The following is a 17,671-nucleotide window of genomic DNA, read 5'->3' as shown; positions in this document are numbered from 1 at the left end:
TTTTATTATATGTTTTTTTTTTTCCAAAAACACATATACACACATATACATATATATATATATATATATATATATATATACAGTGAGGAAAATAAGTATTTGAACACCCTGCTATTTTGCAAGTTCTCCCACTTGGAAATCATGGAGGGGTCTGAAATTGTCATCGTGAGGTGCATGTCCACTGTGAGAGACATAATCTAAAAAAAATCCAGAAATCACAATGTATGATTTTTAACTATTTATTTGTATGATACAGCTGCAAATAAGTATTTGAACACCTGAGAAAATCAATGTTAATATTTGGTACAGTAGCCTTTGTTTGCAATTAAACGTTTCCTGTAGTTTTTCACCAGGTTTGCACACACTGCAGGAGGGATTTTGGCCCACTCCTCCACACAGATCTTCTCTAGATCAGTCAGGTTTCTGGGCTGTCACTGAGAAACATGGAGTTTGAGCTCCCTCCAAAGATTCTCTATTGGGTTTAGGTCTGGAGACTGACTAGGCCACGCCAGAACCTTGATATGCTTCTTACAGAGCCACTCCTTGGTTATCCTGGCTGTGTGCTTCGGGTCATTGTCATGTTGGAAGACCCAGCCTCGACCCATCTTCAATGCTCTAACTGAGGGAAGGAGGTTGTTCCCCAAAATCTCGCAATACATCCTCTCCTTAATACAGTGCAGTCGCCCTGTCCCATGTGCAGAAAAACACCCCCAAAGCATGATGCTACCACCCCCATGCTTCACAGTAGGGATGGTGTTCTTGGGATGGTACTCATCATTCTTCTTCCTCCAAACACGGTTAGTGGAATTATGACCAAAAAGTTCTATTTTGGTCTCATCTGACCACATGACTTTCTCCCATGACTCCTCTGGATCATCCAAATGGTCATTGGCAAACTTAAGACGGGCCTTGACATGTGCTGGTTTAAGCAGGGGAACCTTCCGTGCCATGCATGATTTCAAACCATGACGTCTTAGTGTATTACCAACAGTAACCTTGGAAACGGTGGTCCCAGCTCTTTTCAGGTCATTGACCAGCTCCTCCCGTGTAGTTCTGGGCTGATTTCTCACCTTTCTTAGGATCATTGAGACCCCACGAGGTGAGATCTTGCATGGAGCCCCAGTCCAAGGGAGATTGACAGTCATGTTTAGCTTCTTCCATTTTCTAATGATTGCTCCAACAGTGGACCTTTTTTCACCAAGCTGCTTGGCAATTTCCCGTAGCGCTTTCCAGCCTTGTGGAGGTGTACAATTTTGTCTCTAGTGTCTTTGGACAGCTCTTTGGTCTTGGCCATGTTAGTAGTTGGATTCTTACTGATTGTATGGGGTGGACAGGTGTCTTTATGCAGCTAACGACCTCAAACAGGTGCATGTAATTTAGGATAATAAATGGAGTGGAGGTGGACATTTTAAAGGCAGACTAACAGGTCTTTGAGGGTCAGAATTCTAGCTGATAGACAGGTGTTCAAATACTTATTTGCAGCTGTATCATACAAATAAATAGTTAAAAAATCATACATTGTGATTTCTGGATTTTTATTTTTAGATTATGTCTCTCACAGTGGACATGCACCTATGATGACAATTTCAGACCCCTCCATGATTTCCAAGTGGGAGAACTTGCAAAATAGCAGGGTGTTCAAATACTTATTTTCCTCACTGTATATATATACACACACATACACACACATATATATATACACACACATATACACTCACCTAAAGGATTATTAGGAACACCTGTTCAATCTCTCATTAATGCAATTATCTAATCAACCAATCACATGGCAGTTGCTTCAATGCATTTAGGGGTGTGGTCCTGGTCAAGACAATCTCCTGAACTCCAAACTGAATGTCAGAATGAGAAAGAAAGGTGATTTAAGCAATTTTGAGCGTGGCATGGTTGTTGGTGCCAGACGGGCCGGTCTGAGTATTTCACAATCTGCTCAGTTACTGGGATTTTCACGCACAACCATTTCTAGGGTTTACAAAGAATGGTGTGAAAAGGGAAAAACATCCAGTATGCGGCAGTCCTGTGGGCTGAAAATGCCTTGTTGATGCTAGAGGTCAGAGGAGAATGGGCCGACTGATTCAAGCTGATAGAAGAGCAACTTTGCCTGAAATAACCACTCGTTACAACCGAGGTATGCAGCAAAGCATTTGTGAAGCCACAACACGCACAACCTTGAGGCGGATGGGCTACAACAGCAGAAGACCCCACCGGGTACCACTCATCTCCACTACAAATAGGAAAAAGAGGCTACAATTTGCAAGAGCTCACAAAATTGGACAGTTGAAGACTGGAAAAATGTTGCCTGGTCTGATGAGTCTCGATTTCTGTTGAGACATTCATATGGTAGAGTCAGAATTTGGCGTAAACAGAATGAGAACATGGATCCATCATGCCTTGTTACCACTGTGCAGGCTGGTGGTGGTGGTGTAATGGTGTGGGGGATGTTTTCTTGGCACACTTTAGGCCCCTTAGTGCCAATTGGGCATTGTTTAAATGCCACGGCCTACCTGAGCATTGTTTCTGACCATGTCCATCCCTTTATGGCCACCATGTACCCATCCTCTGATGGCTACTTCCAGCAGGATAATGCACCATGTCACAAAGCTCGAATCATTTCAAATTGGTTTCTTGAACATGACAATGAGTTCACTGTACTAAAATGGCCCCCACAGTCACCAGATCTCAACCCAATAGAGCATCTTTGGGATGTGGTGGAACAGGAGCTCGTGCCCTGGATGTGCATCCCACAAATCTCCATCAACTGCAAGATGCTATCCTATCAATATGGGCCAACATTTCTAAAGAATGCTTTCAGCACCTTGTTGAATCAATGCCACGTAGAATTAAGGCAGTTCTGAAGGCGAAAGGGGGTCAAACACAGTATTAGTATGGTGTTCCTAATAAACCTTTAGGTGAGTGTATATACATATATATACACACACATATATATACACACACACATATATACACACACATATACACATACACATATATACACACACACACATATATACACACACACACATATATACACATACATATATACAGGGCTCGACATTAAGGCTTGTCCGGGACAAGTGGATTTTTTGTAGGACAAGCAGAAGAGAAAATTAGTTGTCCGACCGGACAAGTTAAATTTCAAACAAAATAAAATGCCATGTTACTTCACGTTATGTGCCACTCATTACGTCTATTTTACAGATTTAATTTAATCGATTTGAAACTAACAAATTTTTTAATAAACAAGATTTTGACGCATATCCAAGGGTTTGTGCGGAGTGTGGAGCGCGCAATGCATGGAACAGAGGCGCGGGCTCGAACACTTGCGTTTTCCTATCAACAGTGGAAACAACTTAAATACTCTATCATTTCTGGTCATACTGAAAATAATAATACATAATTTGCAACTACTTTTATTTGTGTAAACTCACAATAACAAGAAAACTTGCTTTTGCAAAATAAAATAAAACAACCAGGCGCTTTCATGGTCTCCGTGAACTGAAACTGAACTGAAACAAAATATAGTCTATGTAACGTTAGGCTAAAGCTTGAAATGTCCACTTTTAAAGAACCAATTCGAATCGAAAGAAAATAGCCTAACGTTACCGTCTGATTATGCAATCCATATGAATTTCTCTCTAAAGGCGCATCCGCTTTACATCGGAGATGGAGGTATATTTCCAGCAAACACTGATTTAGAAAACATTAAAATGCCTCGTTATTTTTTCAGGTTATAAACAGACTGTTTATAAATCACCTAGCCTAAATTACCTCTCTGTATATGGTTCGAGAGTATGGCTCTTCTCATTCAGCACTGCGGGAAAAATATCATTACCGGGTTTGGCCAATTCTAGCGGTTTTTGACGAGGTTTTGGGCTGGAAAACCTTGCTGGCAGCAGTGGTGGAGAGTTGTTTCTTCAGGCTCCGCAGCCCGGCCAAGCGCCAGGAAAAGCTCCAAAAACAAGAAGTCACCTTACACCAACAACATAGGCCTACGAATTAAAACGGGAACGAAATTTTTTAACCAAATGGAAAGATGAATTCGACTGGGTTATTTATGAAGACGGAGTAATGTTCTGTGGCGTCTGTCGGGCGCAACCCAACCTGGCTGACAAGTGAGTGACGTTAGCTAGCTAACTTAGCGTCGGCAGCTGTGTAGCTACTGTAAGCAAGCATTAAAGCATTAGTTCACCTCAAAATGAAAATTCCATCTAATTTTCTCCTCCAACTTCAAAATCGTCCGACATCTTTGTTTTATTTTATAATTATTAATAAAAAATAATATTTCGTGACGTTTCTACGGAAGCGTATGGCATTCACTTGAGAAAAAAAAATCTACTCTGTTTTTCTGACTTAACGACTTAATTATCTCAGAATTATGAGATAATTTTTCATTAAAAAAAATATTTTGTTCTGTTTTTCTGAATTAATGAGATCCCTCAAAATCCTGCCAGGAGCTCTATTTTAGCTGGATGCGCATGAATTTAGAGATATATTTTAAACTTGGCCTTCAATACAAAGACATTACTGTCTATGACATTTGTAATACTGTCATGGCTGAGACACGCTTTGATCTTCCAAAGGACACTAATTACACGAGAACTACCGGAATTCTGTAACTACTAGAATGGCCATAGCGGTCATTCTGACCGTTCATACTAGACTGTACCAAAATGTCATGTCATATTTACATTCGAAAATTCTGTTGAGGTTTTAGAATGAAGCTTCTAATGTCTGTCGTCATATTTTATGGCGTCATCACCCTAAAAATGTATTGAATAAAATACAATAATATGGATCAAATGGAGCCATGCTAACGCATGAATAGTCCTACATAATACTGATCTTTTTTGTAATATATAATAGTGCTATAGACTATAAATACATAGGCCTATATATATTATATATTAGCTGCTAGACTGCCCCGGAAGGTGCGTGCCTCGCTTTGTGTACAGCAAGTTTTTTTCACTGGAATCGAATAAATGAATCTGTTATATTAATAATAAACACCAGGACAAGAAATTGTAATTCTAATGAATGTGAAAATGTATTAGTTCATCGACAACCACAGAACTTGCTATTGTAGCTGATTACAGATGCAAATTTGATTATTTATATTAAATTATTCTCCTAAAAGGGGGCCCCCTTTTTTGTTCAAGTGAGCCACTTTTAGGAGAATTCGTTCATAATGATTTTACAGCATACTATTTTCATTATAGTTTTACAGCATGATATTTTTGCTCACTGTAAAACAAATATTGCTTTCTAAATCAGTTTTCCCACAGTTTAGCGAATGTTCATATTCTTTATTAACCGCTTTGGCCATTTTGGGTTTGGCCTGTGTGTGTTTCATACATATCTAAGGTTTTTACTATGCATTGAAATACGAAGGACAAGTGCCTCAAAAAGTTAATGTCAAGCCCTGCATATATATACACATATACACATACATATATATACACACATATATACACACACACACACACACACACACATATATATATATATATACACACACACACACACACATATATATATACACACACACATACATATATATATACAGTGAGGAAAATAAGTATTTGAACACCCTGCTATTTTGCAAGTTCTCCCACTTAGAAATCATGGAGGGGTCTGAAATTGTCATCGTAGGTGCATGTCCACTGTGAGAGACATAATCTAAAAAAAAAATCCAGAAATCACAATGTATGATTTTTTAACTATTTATTTGTATGATACAGCTGCAAATAAGTATTTGAACACCTGAGAAAATCAATGTTAATATTTGGTACAGTAGCCTTTGTTTGCAATTACAGAGGTCAAACGTTTCCTGTAGTTTTTCACCAGGTTTGCACACACTGCAGGAGGGATTCTGGCCCACTCCTCCACACAGATCTTCTCTAGATCAGTCAGGTTTCTGGGCTGTCGCTGAGAAACACGGAGTTTGAGCTCCCTCCAAAGATTCTCTATTGGGTTTAGGTCTGGAGACTGGCTAGGCCACGCCAGAACCTTGATATGCTTCTTACAGAGCCACTCCTTGGTTATCCTGGCTGTGTGCTTCGGTCACTGTCATGTTGGAAGACCCAGCCTCGACCCATCTTCAATGCTCTAACTGAGGGAAGGAGGTTGTTCCCCAAAATCTCGCAATACATGGCCCCGGTCATCCTCTCCTTAATACAGTGCAGTCGCCCTGTCCCATGTGCAGAAAAACACCCCCAAAGCATGATGCTACCACCCCCATGCTTCACAGTAGGGATGGTACTCATCATTCTTCTTCCTCCAAACACGGTTAGTGGAATTATGACCAAAAAGTTCTATTTTGGTCTCATCTGACCACATGACTTTCTCCCATGACTCCTCTGGATCATCCAAATGGTCATTGGCAAACTTAAGACGGGCCTTGACATGTGCTGGTTTAAGCAGGGGAACCTTCCGTGCCATGCATGATTTCAAACCGTGACGTCTTAGTGTATTACCAACAGTAACCTTGGAAACGGTGGTCCCAGCTCTTTTCAGGTCATTGACCAGCTCCTCCCGTGTAGTTCTGGGCTGATTTCTCACCTTTCTTAGGATCATTGAGACCCCACGAGGTGAGATCTTGCATGGAGCCCCAGTCCGAGGGAGATTGACAGTCACGTTTAGCTTCTTCCATTTTCTAATGATTGCTCCAACAGTGGACCTTTTTTCACCAAGCTGCTTGGCAATTTCCCCATAGCCCTTTCCAGCCTTGTGGAGGTGTACAATTTTGTCTCTAGTGTCTTTGGACAGCTCTTTGGTCTTAGCCATGTTAGTAGTTGGATTCTTACTGATTGTATGGGGTGGACAGGTGTCTTTATGCAGCTAACAACCTAAAACAGGTGCATCTAATTTAGGATAATAAATGGAGTGGAGGTGGACATTTTAAAGGCAGACTAACAGGTCTTTGAGGGTCAGAATTCTAGCTGATAGACAGGTGTTCAAATACTTATTTGCAGCTGTATCATAAAAATAAATAGTTAAAAAATCATACATTGTGATTTCTGGATTTTTTTTTATAGATTATGTCTCTCACAGTGGACATGCACCTACGATGACAATTTCAGACCCCTCCATGATTTCTAAGTGGGAGAACTTGCAAAATAGCAGGGTGTTCAAATACTTATTTTCCTCACTGTATATATACACTCACCTAAAGGATTATTAGGAACACCATACTAATACTGTGTTTGACCCCCTTTCGCCTTCAGAACTGCCTTAATTCTATGTGGCATTGATAGGTGCTGAAAGCATTCTTTAGAAATGTTGGCCCATATTGATAGGATAGCATCTTGCAGTTGATGGAGATTTGTGGGATGCACATCCAGGGCACGAAGCTCCCATTCCACCACATCCCAAAGATGCTCTATTGGGTTGAGATCTGGTGACTGTGGGGGCCATTTTAGTACAGTGAACTCATTGTCATGTTCAAGAAACCAATTTGAAATGATTCGAGCTTTGTGACATGGTGCATTATCCTGCTGGAAGTAGCCATCAGAGGATGGGTACATGGTGGCCATAAAGGGATGGACATGGTCAGAAACAATGCTCAGGTAGGCCGTGGCATTTAAACGATGCCCAATTGGCACTAAGGGGCCTAAAGTGTGCCAAGAAAACATCCCCCACACCATTACACCACCACCACCAGCCTGCACAGTGGTAACAAGGCATGATGGATCCATGTTCTCATTCCGTTTACGCCAAATTCTGACTCTACCATCTGAATGTCTCAACAGAAATCGAGACTCAGACCAGGCAACATTTTTCCAGTCTTCAACTGTCCAATTTTGGTGAGCTCTTGCAAATTGTAGCCTCTTTTTCCTATTTGTAGTGGAGATGAGTGGTACCCGGTGGAGTCTTCTGCTGTTGTAGCCCATCCGCCTCAAGGTTGTGCGTGTTGTGGCTTCACAAATGCTTTGCTGCATACCTCGGTTGTAACGAGTGGTTATTTCAGGCAAAGTTGCTCTTCTATCAGCTTGAATCAGTCGGCCCATTCTCCTCTAGCATCAACAAGGCATTTTCGCCCACAGGTCTGCCGCATACTGGATGTTTTTCCCTTTTCACACCATTCTTTGTAAACCCTAGAAATGGTTGTGCGTGAAAATCCCAGTAACTGAGCAGATTGTGAAATACTCAGACCGGACGGTCTGGCACCAACAACCATGCCACGCTCAAAATTGCTTAAATCACCTTTCTTTCCCATTCTGACATTCAGTTTGGAGTTCAGGAGATTGTCTTGACCAGGACCACACCCCTAAATGCATTGAAGCAACTGCCATGTGATTGGTTGATTAGATAATTGCATTAATGAGAAATTGAACAGGTGTTCCTAATAATCCTTTAGGTGAGTGTATATAAATAATGTATAGATATATCACAAAAAAGTTATTCATAACATTTGTAAACCCTAAATGTGAAAAACTCTTGTGCATGTGTGGGTACTGGAGTTGTTATGGTAACGGACAATGGCCATGTGTTGCTTAGCAAGATGTCGCAGACTAAAGGTGAAATTTCAATTCAAGTGAAACTGGGGCTTAAACACAAACTCCAAAATATAACAGAGGAATTCGATCTACCAAAAAAGCGGCTGTTTGGGAGCATTTAAATGACTGATTGAAGACGTCAATTATGCAGGCAGAAGTAATTGAAAGCAACATACTACAAATGGAATGGGACAGGATCCACTAGTTGTCCAACAACAAACGAATAAGTTTAATATTTTTAGCTATGGTGATTTTAAAGTGATGAATTAAAAGATGCAACATTTTGAAATGTTTAAGCGTGCAGTATGGAATGCACAGCATGTAGTTACTATCAGTAAAGTCTTTCTAGCAAGTCAGTCCACTGTCAGCCATCTTTGGAATGCTCTCGGGAGGCTATTTCCAGTAATGACAGTGCAGCTCCTATCTAATTGAATGGGGGAAACACGAAATGTCAAAAACTGTTTGCCAAGCTTTCATTTAAACAACATATTTCAAATCGGCAGTTAAATCTGACAACACTGGTATCATAAATTATGCTTCTTTACCTTAGATTACAGTGAAAAATGCTATTTTAACATCTTGTTTTGATAATGCGCATGCTCGACAGGCGATGTCTGTATCTAAAAGGCGATTGGCTCTTTTACCTGTAAGGCAGACTACCTTTCTACATCCATTGATTGTTGGGTGCTAGAGCTTCTTGGTTGGATGTTCCAATTTCATCCATTCATTTAAATAGAAGTGGACCACCTCTGCTATCAGTGATTAAACTTTGAAAAGTTGCTTCTTAAAAGGATTGCTTCTGTTTAAATTCAATGCATTCAACAACAAATGTTATTTATGAATTTTATTCATTATCAGACTTTAAATTGCCCGATGTGAGCAATGTTCCCATTATTATGCATAGCCCACAGGTTTATTTATAAAGTGTTTTGCAAGTATTTTTTATAGACGACTCTGTTGCCGATTCTTTGTTGGGATATCTGACAGATAACAAATTGCTTTAACTGTTGGATGGCTTCAACTAGGCTACAAGCGCGCACACACAGTAATCTTGAATTTACAGGTTTAATAGAACTCTGGTTATATAGAAGCACATCACTGAGCTCGGGATGAGCATAAAAGTGTTGCGCCCTAGATTGGAGTGTATGTTATTATATACCTCCAATTTATTTTTTGTGTATTTATCAGTTTTCTTATTGTAGGGCTGCCCTTAGCATCCACATATTCCCCCCAAAAATGTCCACCAAGACGTTCAGTTGTGATAAGATATGCATTTTTTTGCATTAGTGCTGTTGTATAAGAAATTGTGCAAATAATCGTAAAACTGGTTAACAGTGATTTTTTTTCTCAGACCGTAATCTCACCATCAAAAACTCACCCCGCAGCCTCCAAACTCAATGACACATCTATCCACATTGGCCACAAGTGGACTCAATTGTAACTGCAAGATTTTGTGAGGGGGAAAACTGCGAGTGCAATTTAACACTACTCACAGCAGGGAAATGTGGAAAGTAAAATGAATTTGGAATATTTTAGTAGTGTTTAATACTAAAGCAGCTTGTGCAGAAAGAGTACATATTACTCCTGCACATCCCTAGTGAAAACAGCCAAAATTCTACAAATTTAAATGCAGAACTTGTCAAATATCTCAAGTGAAAGCTCCATTAGACCCTATTAATTTACTAAAACATGTTACCTGTCGGAGGTCCAAAACATCCTGAAGCATAAAGCGTATTCTAGAAGACGTCTTCTTTTCTTTAATGATCTTCCCCATCTGGTTGAAGTACTGATCCATACGTGGCTGCAAACACAAAAAATAATGACTTTAAATCTGATTGTGATATAGTATGTGAGATTGTGATTGAGTATTGCAAATGAAAATGGCTGGCAGTAAGGAGAGTGTGATTTTCAAACCACATAAGTCTAAAAAGGACACATCCTCTAGAACGCATTTCAAAGTGAAATGGAATCTAGTCCCAAACATAAGTTTCCATTATTTCCAGCGCTTTTCCTAAAAGCACTGAAAAATACCATACAGTTTTCACAAATCTTGATAAGGGGCACCCATATACTTTATTAAACGGTGTAAAAAAGGAACTCAAAAAGAATTATCGGTTTGGAGTGGAAATTCAATAGATTGCCCTTTGAAGGTCTCTGCATTGTTCTGTCTTTTCTGAGCAATGAAGCAATTATTAATTTACATTTTACAAATTGATTCTGTTATTTAATTTTATCTGACTCCAATTTTAAATTGACCTCTAATTTAGATTAAAGCTCAAATTACCATCCGATCATTCTTTTAATATAAAATGTTTAAGTGATTGATTACTCCAAATCCTCTTCCATTCATTGTCCTTTCGATCAGTATAGCCAGTTCCGTTCTTAGTCAGCGGTTGAAGCGTTAACTAATATCGTTTGGCTTCTCATAACCAGACGATATTGCCATTTAGTCACGTACATACAACTTGCTCAGACGGGGGGTGAGCAGTGACAGATTCTTTAAATTACTTTTCTCCTACCCGCTCTCCTAGGTGGCTGTCCTACCTGGCTCTCCTGAGTGTTTTAATCAATATTAAATGCTCCAGTATTGATCATTATCCTGCACATAAGTTTGCAGTAATAAATTATGTCAGAGGAATACAGAATAAAACAAAAATAATTTGCCAGGTAGAATTTAAAACATAAGTTACAAAATCAAACCCAAATTCACATATGATCAGAATAAACAAACATTCCTAAAAATAAGTCAAAGAAACATACCTGGCAAATGCCAAAAACTACATGCAATGGCAAACCATATGAGATTTGGCTACACACTTCCTATATTAAAACTACACACATCAATTGTGCGGGATAATCTGACTACAGACTCCCTGAACAATGTCACATTTCCTTAAATACCCAAACCAGAGAAAACAAACAAAGGGAATTTTGGGAGTGGTTAGGTTTGGAAGTCAGGATGTCGTACTTTGCATAAAGGAGGTAATTTAGATGAAAGACCCAGGATGTAAGCACAACCCCAAGCAATGGCCAGAATTTGTTTACATTGTTAAAATTGTTTTACCAGATATTATCGGTTGTGGGGATGAGACCATTACGGAGCCCCCGAAGTGACCTGTGCAAAAAAAAAAAATCTAAGAGACTTTCGCGTGCGCACGAGATACTTTCGCGTGCGCACGCAGACGCTATCGTCGCGACGCTGAAGCGTTTCGTCGCGACGCTGAAGCGTTTCGTCGCGACGCTGAAGCGTTCTCGTGCGCGACGCTGAACGCTTCGTCGCACGCTGATAGTTTCTCGTCGCGACGCAAGTATCTCGTGCGCACGCGAAGGTTTCTCGTGCGCACGCGAAAGTCTCTTAGATTTTTTTTTGCACAGGTCACTTCGGGGGCTCCGTAGACCATAGTACCAGTCGCACTGAGACCTTTTGAATGATACCAAACATGTATGATCAAAAAACCATTTACATTGCAGAAAAGGATAAGTAATTACTTAGTTTTAGGTGACTCTAAAAATGACCTGAAGTGAGGAATGTAAGAGATGGGGGAAGATGTGGGTGAGAAATGCATTTTATGGTCCATGCTCAGTAGGGTGTTTTTTCATGAGGAGATGTTCTTCTGTGTGAGAGTTTTTATGACTTGGTTCTCGCAATGGCATAGTCATCCTGGTGCCAGCCTTGGTATGGCCAAATAAGCAGTCTCAGAAGAATCCCTTTATAAATCCCTTTATAAATAAAGCTGCAGCAAATGTTAAGGGACAACATTAAAACGGGCAATAAAAATGTACGTCAACTATGAACTAGACTAACGTTTCTACTGTACCTTGGCCTTCTCAAAGTCTAGATCTTTGCCAATGGTGGCAAACAGTCTGCAGAGGCACTCCAAGCTCTCCTCATCATGGTTCTTCAGGAGCTTCACGATACAGTCGTGCATGATGGGCTCGGTCAGCATTTTCAGCTTGAACAGTTCTCCTATGAACTTGATGTTGCCAAGTGACCGTCTGCGTGCCTTGTCCTTGGCTTCCTCCAGCTCTTCTTTGAGGCGCTGACGTTCCTCTCCCTAGGGCGAAAATCAAAATACTTTCAATAAAACGAATTCAACTCTGTAAGATGTGTATGAAATAATTTACAAATATATGGCAACTTGTTACCTCAGTGGCAGCATCCAGCACTTTCTGTTTCTGCTCAAAGATCTCGTCATCATCCTTATCCTTTTCAAACTCCTTCTGACAACGATTGAGCAGCAGTTTACGGAAATTTACAGTGACTACCGGTTTGTCTGAAGTGGGGACTTTTAGCTGAAAGACAAATAAATTACTGTAAAAAGAGTGCTAAAACATTTGTTTCATGGATGGCAAGATAAGACAAATCAGAAGATCAGCAATAATAATTATTTCTCCTGTTTCTCAATTAGTAATTGGACAGTAGAGGTTGGGGCCATACAGAAGAGCTCCTCAGTTCCTCAATCCAATCACTGTCGAATCAGTGGCCCAGACATGTGGCACAAAACAGAGATCAATGGAGCAATACAAATGAGACAGATAGATGTTTCTCACCCCCATAAGGCAGCGGCACATGTTGGCATAAGCTACAGAAAAGTTGGGTTCTGAGATGGCTTTCTCGAAGATGAGGTCAATGACGCCCTTGAGCCTCTCTTCAGTGTCTATGGTGAGCTCCGTCACCTGCTTCATCAGTTGCTGGAACATTTGTGGCGTGAGCTTGTTAAGGACGCTGCGCACACGGCGGAACAGCTCCTGCGTTTTTGAAGCCTCCGATTCGTCGTCCTCATCCTCTCCTACCCTTGGTCCTTTGGCTTGCTTCTTGATAGAAGGTGTCCAAGCGTTCTCAGCCTGGTTGAGTTCAACATTGTCTTTAAGAGACAAGCTGGTGATGATCTTGGGGTTACGGGGTTGCTCTTTGCCTCGTCCTGGCTGTGGGCGGCGTCCAGGTTGAGACGAATGCTTAAAAAAAATACAAAATAAACACATAAAACTTTGAAAAATTATTGATCTCAAAATATATCCACATTACTTAATAGCATAGTTCACCCAAAACAGGAAGTTCAGCCACTTATAACCCATATTATTTTCATTCATGGAACACGAAAGGAGATTACAGGCAAAATGACAGACTGAGACACCATGAACTTCCATATAAAAATAAAAAATTCAATGAAAGTGAATGTTTGTGTTCTAATGAAGACAGACAGGTTTGGAACTAAAAAAGGGTGCGGAAGTGATAGTTCACTCAAAATGAAAATGATAATTTAAATAGAATTTTAAAGGTTGAGTAAAGGAAGAGTCAACTGACCGGTCCTCGTCCTCCTCCAGATGACTGCCTGCCTAGGTTAGCATATGAGGGTGTGAAGTCCGGCCCACAGTTCATGAGACTACTGGGATCCAAAGGCCGCAAGGGGGTTTTATTTGCCTGTAGTGCAAATAGGAAAAAGAGGAAGATTATTCATTTTAGTAGGACATATACCAGTAGGTTAAATATCTGTTTGGGGTCCAGATGGAAGCTTCACCTTGTCCAACACAACATCACTGATGTGAGGTAAACCCTCAGGCTTGTGCATGCTCACACTGATGAACTGGAAGCCAAGCAGGAACTCCCGATCATATTGTTTCTTCTCCTCTGGGTTGATGGGCTTCCACTGCTCTGTGAGGGGGTTAATAAAAATAATTTTAGAAGATAGTTACAATGCTTAGAGGAATAACATTTAACTATTTGAATTGTGAAATTTCCTGCAGCAATATTACAAAAATCTCCCATCTACCTCTTTCCCAATGCATTAACAAATGAAACAGCAAGCATGTCTGTTGACACATGATTGGTATGTTTACATAGATATGCTCAAATGTGGTGTCAAATACTGAAACATACTAAAGATACTTCACCCGAATACACTTATAAAAGCTGCATGAACTTGTTTGAAGAATGCAATTCATCATTCTCGAGTTGACTCATTTCCTATGAGATTGGTGTGGGATTTGTTTTTTAATAGCCAATAGCCTTTAGTTTCTCATAGCCTGGAAAAATCTTCTATTAGGAGGGGACACATTCATTCTAGAGATAATAATGTTGGCTGCTGCTAAAAGATTCTTGACTTGATAAATGATGAATTAAGATGGACTGACATAAGATTTGTAAAATGAGAGCAGTGTTCAGTTCTCAAAATAGACAATTAAACAACTTTCTAACCTTCTTTATATTGATATTTCAATTCCATGGGTTTGGGTGCCTCAGGCTCAATATTCTCTGTGTCATGATTGTCCTCTTTCTCCTCCCATGATTCTTCCAACTCCTCTGCTGGTGGGACAGGGGCTAGAGCTGGGGAGGGCTCTTTCTGAACAACCTCTGGTTCAGGAGCAGGCTTCTCCTCTGGCTGAAAAAGGCAAAGAGGATTCTTAAGACTGAGTCGATGTGTTCAATCCTATAACCACACCTTTAGCTCAAGACACGGATGCCATCTATTAAATGGAAACATTGCTGAAAGTAAATCCCTACATAACTATAACAACAAACCTCTTTGAAGGCATCTAGGACATCTCCCACATCTTTGTTATTCAGATCCTTTATCTTCTTTGGCACTATTGTTGTGGCAGCTATGGAGGAGAACAACTAAAGTCAGACTTCCTATTGGACATTAGAGTAATCCCTCAAGATGCAAAAAGTGCTTATTAACACCAATTATTTCCCCACCTTGCATAGTTGTCTCCTCAACTGGGCAGCTCAGTTCAGGGGTGGGCATCTCCTCTGCTTTCTGCTCAACTTCTTCCACAGGTGCTGCTATCACAGCTGTAAGGCAGATCTGCTGAACCTGAGGAGCCTCTTGTTCAGCAACTGGATTACTGGAGCACTCTGGCTTCACATCATCTTCAGTAACCTCAACAGAGTCCTGAGGCAAACCATTAAGCAAAGGCTGTTCATTTTGCTCACCAATGACTGGCTCTGGAACAGGCGTCTCAGTGGTTACAGGGCTGGAGTCCTTAGAAGCTTCATCACTGCCAATGGCTACAGCAGGAGCATCATCCACAGAGCTGGGGATGATGGTAGTTGGGCTAGAGTCAGATGAGGCATCTAAGCTGGCCACAGGCTCTGACTCTTTCTCCTTGGCTACCTCAGGCTCCTCTTTTTCAAACCCAGACGAAATCTGCTGCACAGGAGGGGATTCCTCCACAGGCTCCTTTTGAGCAGGGGGTTCAGGGGCCACTGAAGCATCCACACTGTCAGCAGTTTGAGGCTTTGAAGGTTTAGGATTGTTCATAGGAGGAGGAGAAACTGAAGCAGGTGGAAGTCCCAAGGGATAGCAAGCTGCAGTGGAAACTGTGGTGATGGCATCAGGTTCCTCTCCTGGAGGAATGGAAACCTTGCTCACTGATGAAGCTTGTCTGACCTCAGACAACGGTTGTGAGTCAGCGGCTGAAGGAGGAGTGGGGGCTTGCTCTGGCGTCTTTGATGGAGGAGGGGTGGGGACTGCTGCAGGAGGGGCCACAGGCTCCACCTGATCATCTGAAGGATAAAAGGACAGTGAAAAGTAAAAATATAAAATTAGTGTAAGCAGAGAGAAATCCCACTTGCGGATTTCTTTTATTGGGAAGAAGCTTCTGAAGTACTTAACTAATTTACAACTTTTTAAAAAAGGAAGTTGCCATGATGCAAACGATGAGTTGTGAGAGTCATTTTTGACATGAAAAGAAACAACTACATTTACTCTAATGCACGTTCTTAATAGGGGTGGGAACCGCAAGGTAACTGTAAATACAATATATCAATATTTAGGTCACAATAGGATATTAGGGATGGGCACAGACAGTTGAAATTCAGTTAACCATTCGATGCTCCACTGTTCAAATATCAAAATCAATATTTGGTTATTCTATATGTGCAATAGAGGCCTTGAACCTGATCCAAGCTCGACGAGTTCTGACAAACCGTCAGATTTTCCGGCAGAGTTTGTATCAGTTTTTACAAGTAGAGGTCAAGTTAGCAAAGTCTTTCTAGCAAGTCAGTCCACTGTTGTTCATCTTTGGAATGCTCTCGGGAGAATATTTCCAGTAATGACCTATGCTCCTATCTACTTGAATGGGGGACACACGAAAAGTCAAAAACTGTTTGCCAAGCTTTCATTTAAACACCACATTTCAAATCGGCAGTAAAATCTGACAATACTGGAATCATAAATTGTGATTTATTTTTTTATCTCCTATTACGCTAAAAAACGAAATTTTCTCGGCTTGTAAAGCTAATGCGCATGCACGTTCTTAAGTTGTTTGGCAGGTGATGTCTGTATCTAAAAGGTGATAGGCTCTTTTAACCGTAAGGCAGGACTTCCTTTCTACATCAATTGACCGTTGGGTCCTAAGAGCTCCTTGGTTGAGCTTTCCAATTTTCCCATTCATTTTAACCCTCTGGGGTCTGAGGGTGTTTTGGGCCCTGGAGAAGTTGACATGCCTTGACATTTGTGCTTTTTTCAGTTTCTTAAAAACACATTAATGGCTAAAGTCTGATAACACTGTATTCAGCACAAACTGGGCAACAATAATATGTGAGCAACATGTGTGAACATGTTTGTATTTTTGAGAAAATAACGTTTATGCATGTTTTTTGAAAAAACAAAATTTTAAGTCATTGAAAGGCCATAACACACATACTAAACATTTGTCCACAAGCCTTTTGAGAACTTGATCTTGTAGCCTAGCGTTTTTGCTACAAAATGATGTGAAAACCATCCTGATCACTCATTCATACAAAACAATATAGTAATTGAACTTTTGCAAGAGACTTTTAGTGTTAGAAAGGTCATATGCGAGGAGGCGTGAACCATCATGACTATTGATTGTAATTCACACCTGAGAAGACAAAAGACACATCCCCTGGGCCTATCAATGAGGAATGTGACAGGAGGAGACTTAATGATCAAAATCAAGTTTTAAGTTAAAAGAAATAATCTGACTATATATTTTCTTTACATAAAACTTTACCTAATTTTAGACCTACAATACCATTTAAAAGAAGTCTCTTCTGCTCACCAAGACTGCATTTATTTGATCCAAAATACAGTAAAAAGTGATATTTTGAACTATTTTTACAATTTAAAAGAACAGTTTTCCATTTGAATATATTGTAAAATGCAATTTGTAATCAAAGCTGAATTTTCAGCATC

At 40.3% G+C, this 17,671-nt stretch overlaps 1 protein-coding gene and 1 non-coding gene across 4 annotated transcripts in view; both read right to left on the bottom strand.

Annotated features, from left to right (window-relative positions):
• The window catches only part of eif4g1a (eukaryotic translation initiation factor 4 gamma, 1a), a 53,661-nt gene that overhangs the window by 12,158 nt on the left and 23,832 nt on the right, over window positions 1-17,671 (bottom strand). For all 3 annotated transcript variants that reach the window (XM_052128987.1, XM_052128989.1, XM_052128988.1), the window contains 9 exons: window positions 15,208-16,017; window positions 15,031-15,110; window positions 14,707-14,890; window positions 14,030-14,163; window positions 13,816-13,932; window positions 13,062-13,466; window positions 12,657-12,803; window positions 12,329-12,565; window positions 10,207-10,311 (listed from right to left, as the gene is read on the bottom strand). In XM_052128987.1, coding sequence (XP_051984947.1) covers window positions 10,207-10,311; window positions 12,329-12,565; window positions 12,657-12,803; window positions 13,062-13,466; window positions 13,816-13,932; window positions 14,030-14,163; window positions 14,707-14,890; window positions 15,031-15,110; window positions 15,208-16,017 — 2,219 coding nt within the window. The remainder of the gene's footprint in view (window positions 1-10,206; window positions 10,312-12,328; window positions 12,566-12,656; window positions 12,804-13,061; window positions 13,467-13,815; window positions 13,933-14,029; window positions 14,164-14,706; window positions 14,891-15,030; window positions 15,111-15,207; window positions 16,018-17,671) is intronic.
• LOC127645886 (small nucleolar RNA SNORD66) lies at window positions 12,956-13,029 on the bottom strand. The gene has a single exon (XR_007970853.1). It is a non-coding gene; the product is annotated as a small nucleolar RNA SNORD66 (small nucleolar RNA).

Source organism: Xyrauchen texanus, chromosome 6 (assembly GCF_025860055.1).
Source record: "Xyrauchen texanus isolate HMW12.3.18 chromosome 6, RBS_HiC_50CHRs, whole genome shotgun sequence".
Taxonomy (NCBI): domain Eukaryota; kingdom Metazoa; phylum Chordata; class Actinopteri; order Cypriniformes; family Catostomidae; genus Xyrauchen; species Xyrauchen texanus.
Note: the sequence above shows the minus strand (reverse complement) of the source record. Positions and strands in the feature narration are given on the sequence as shown.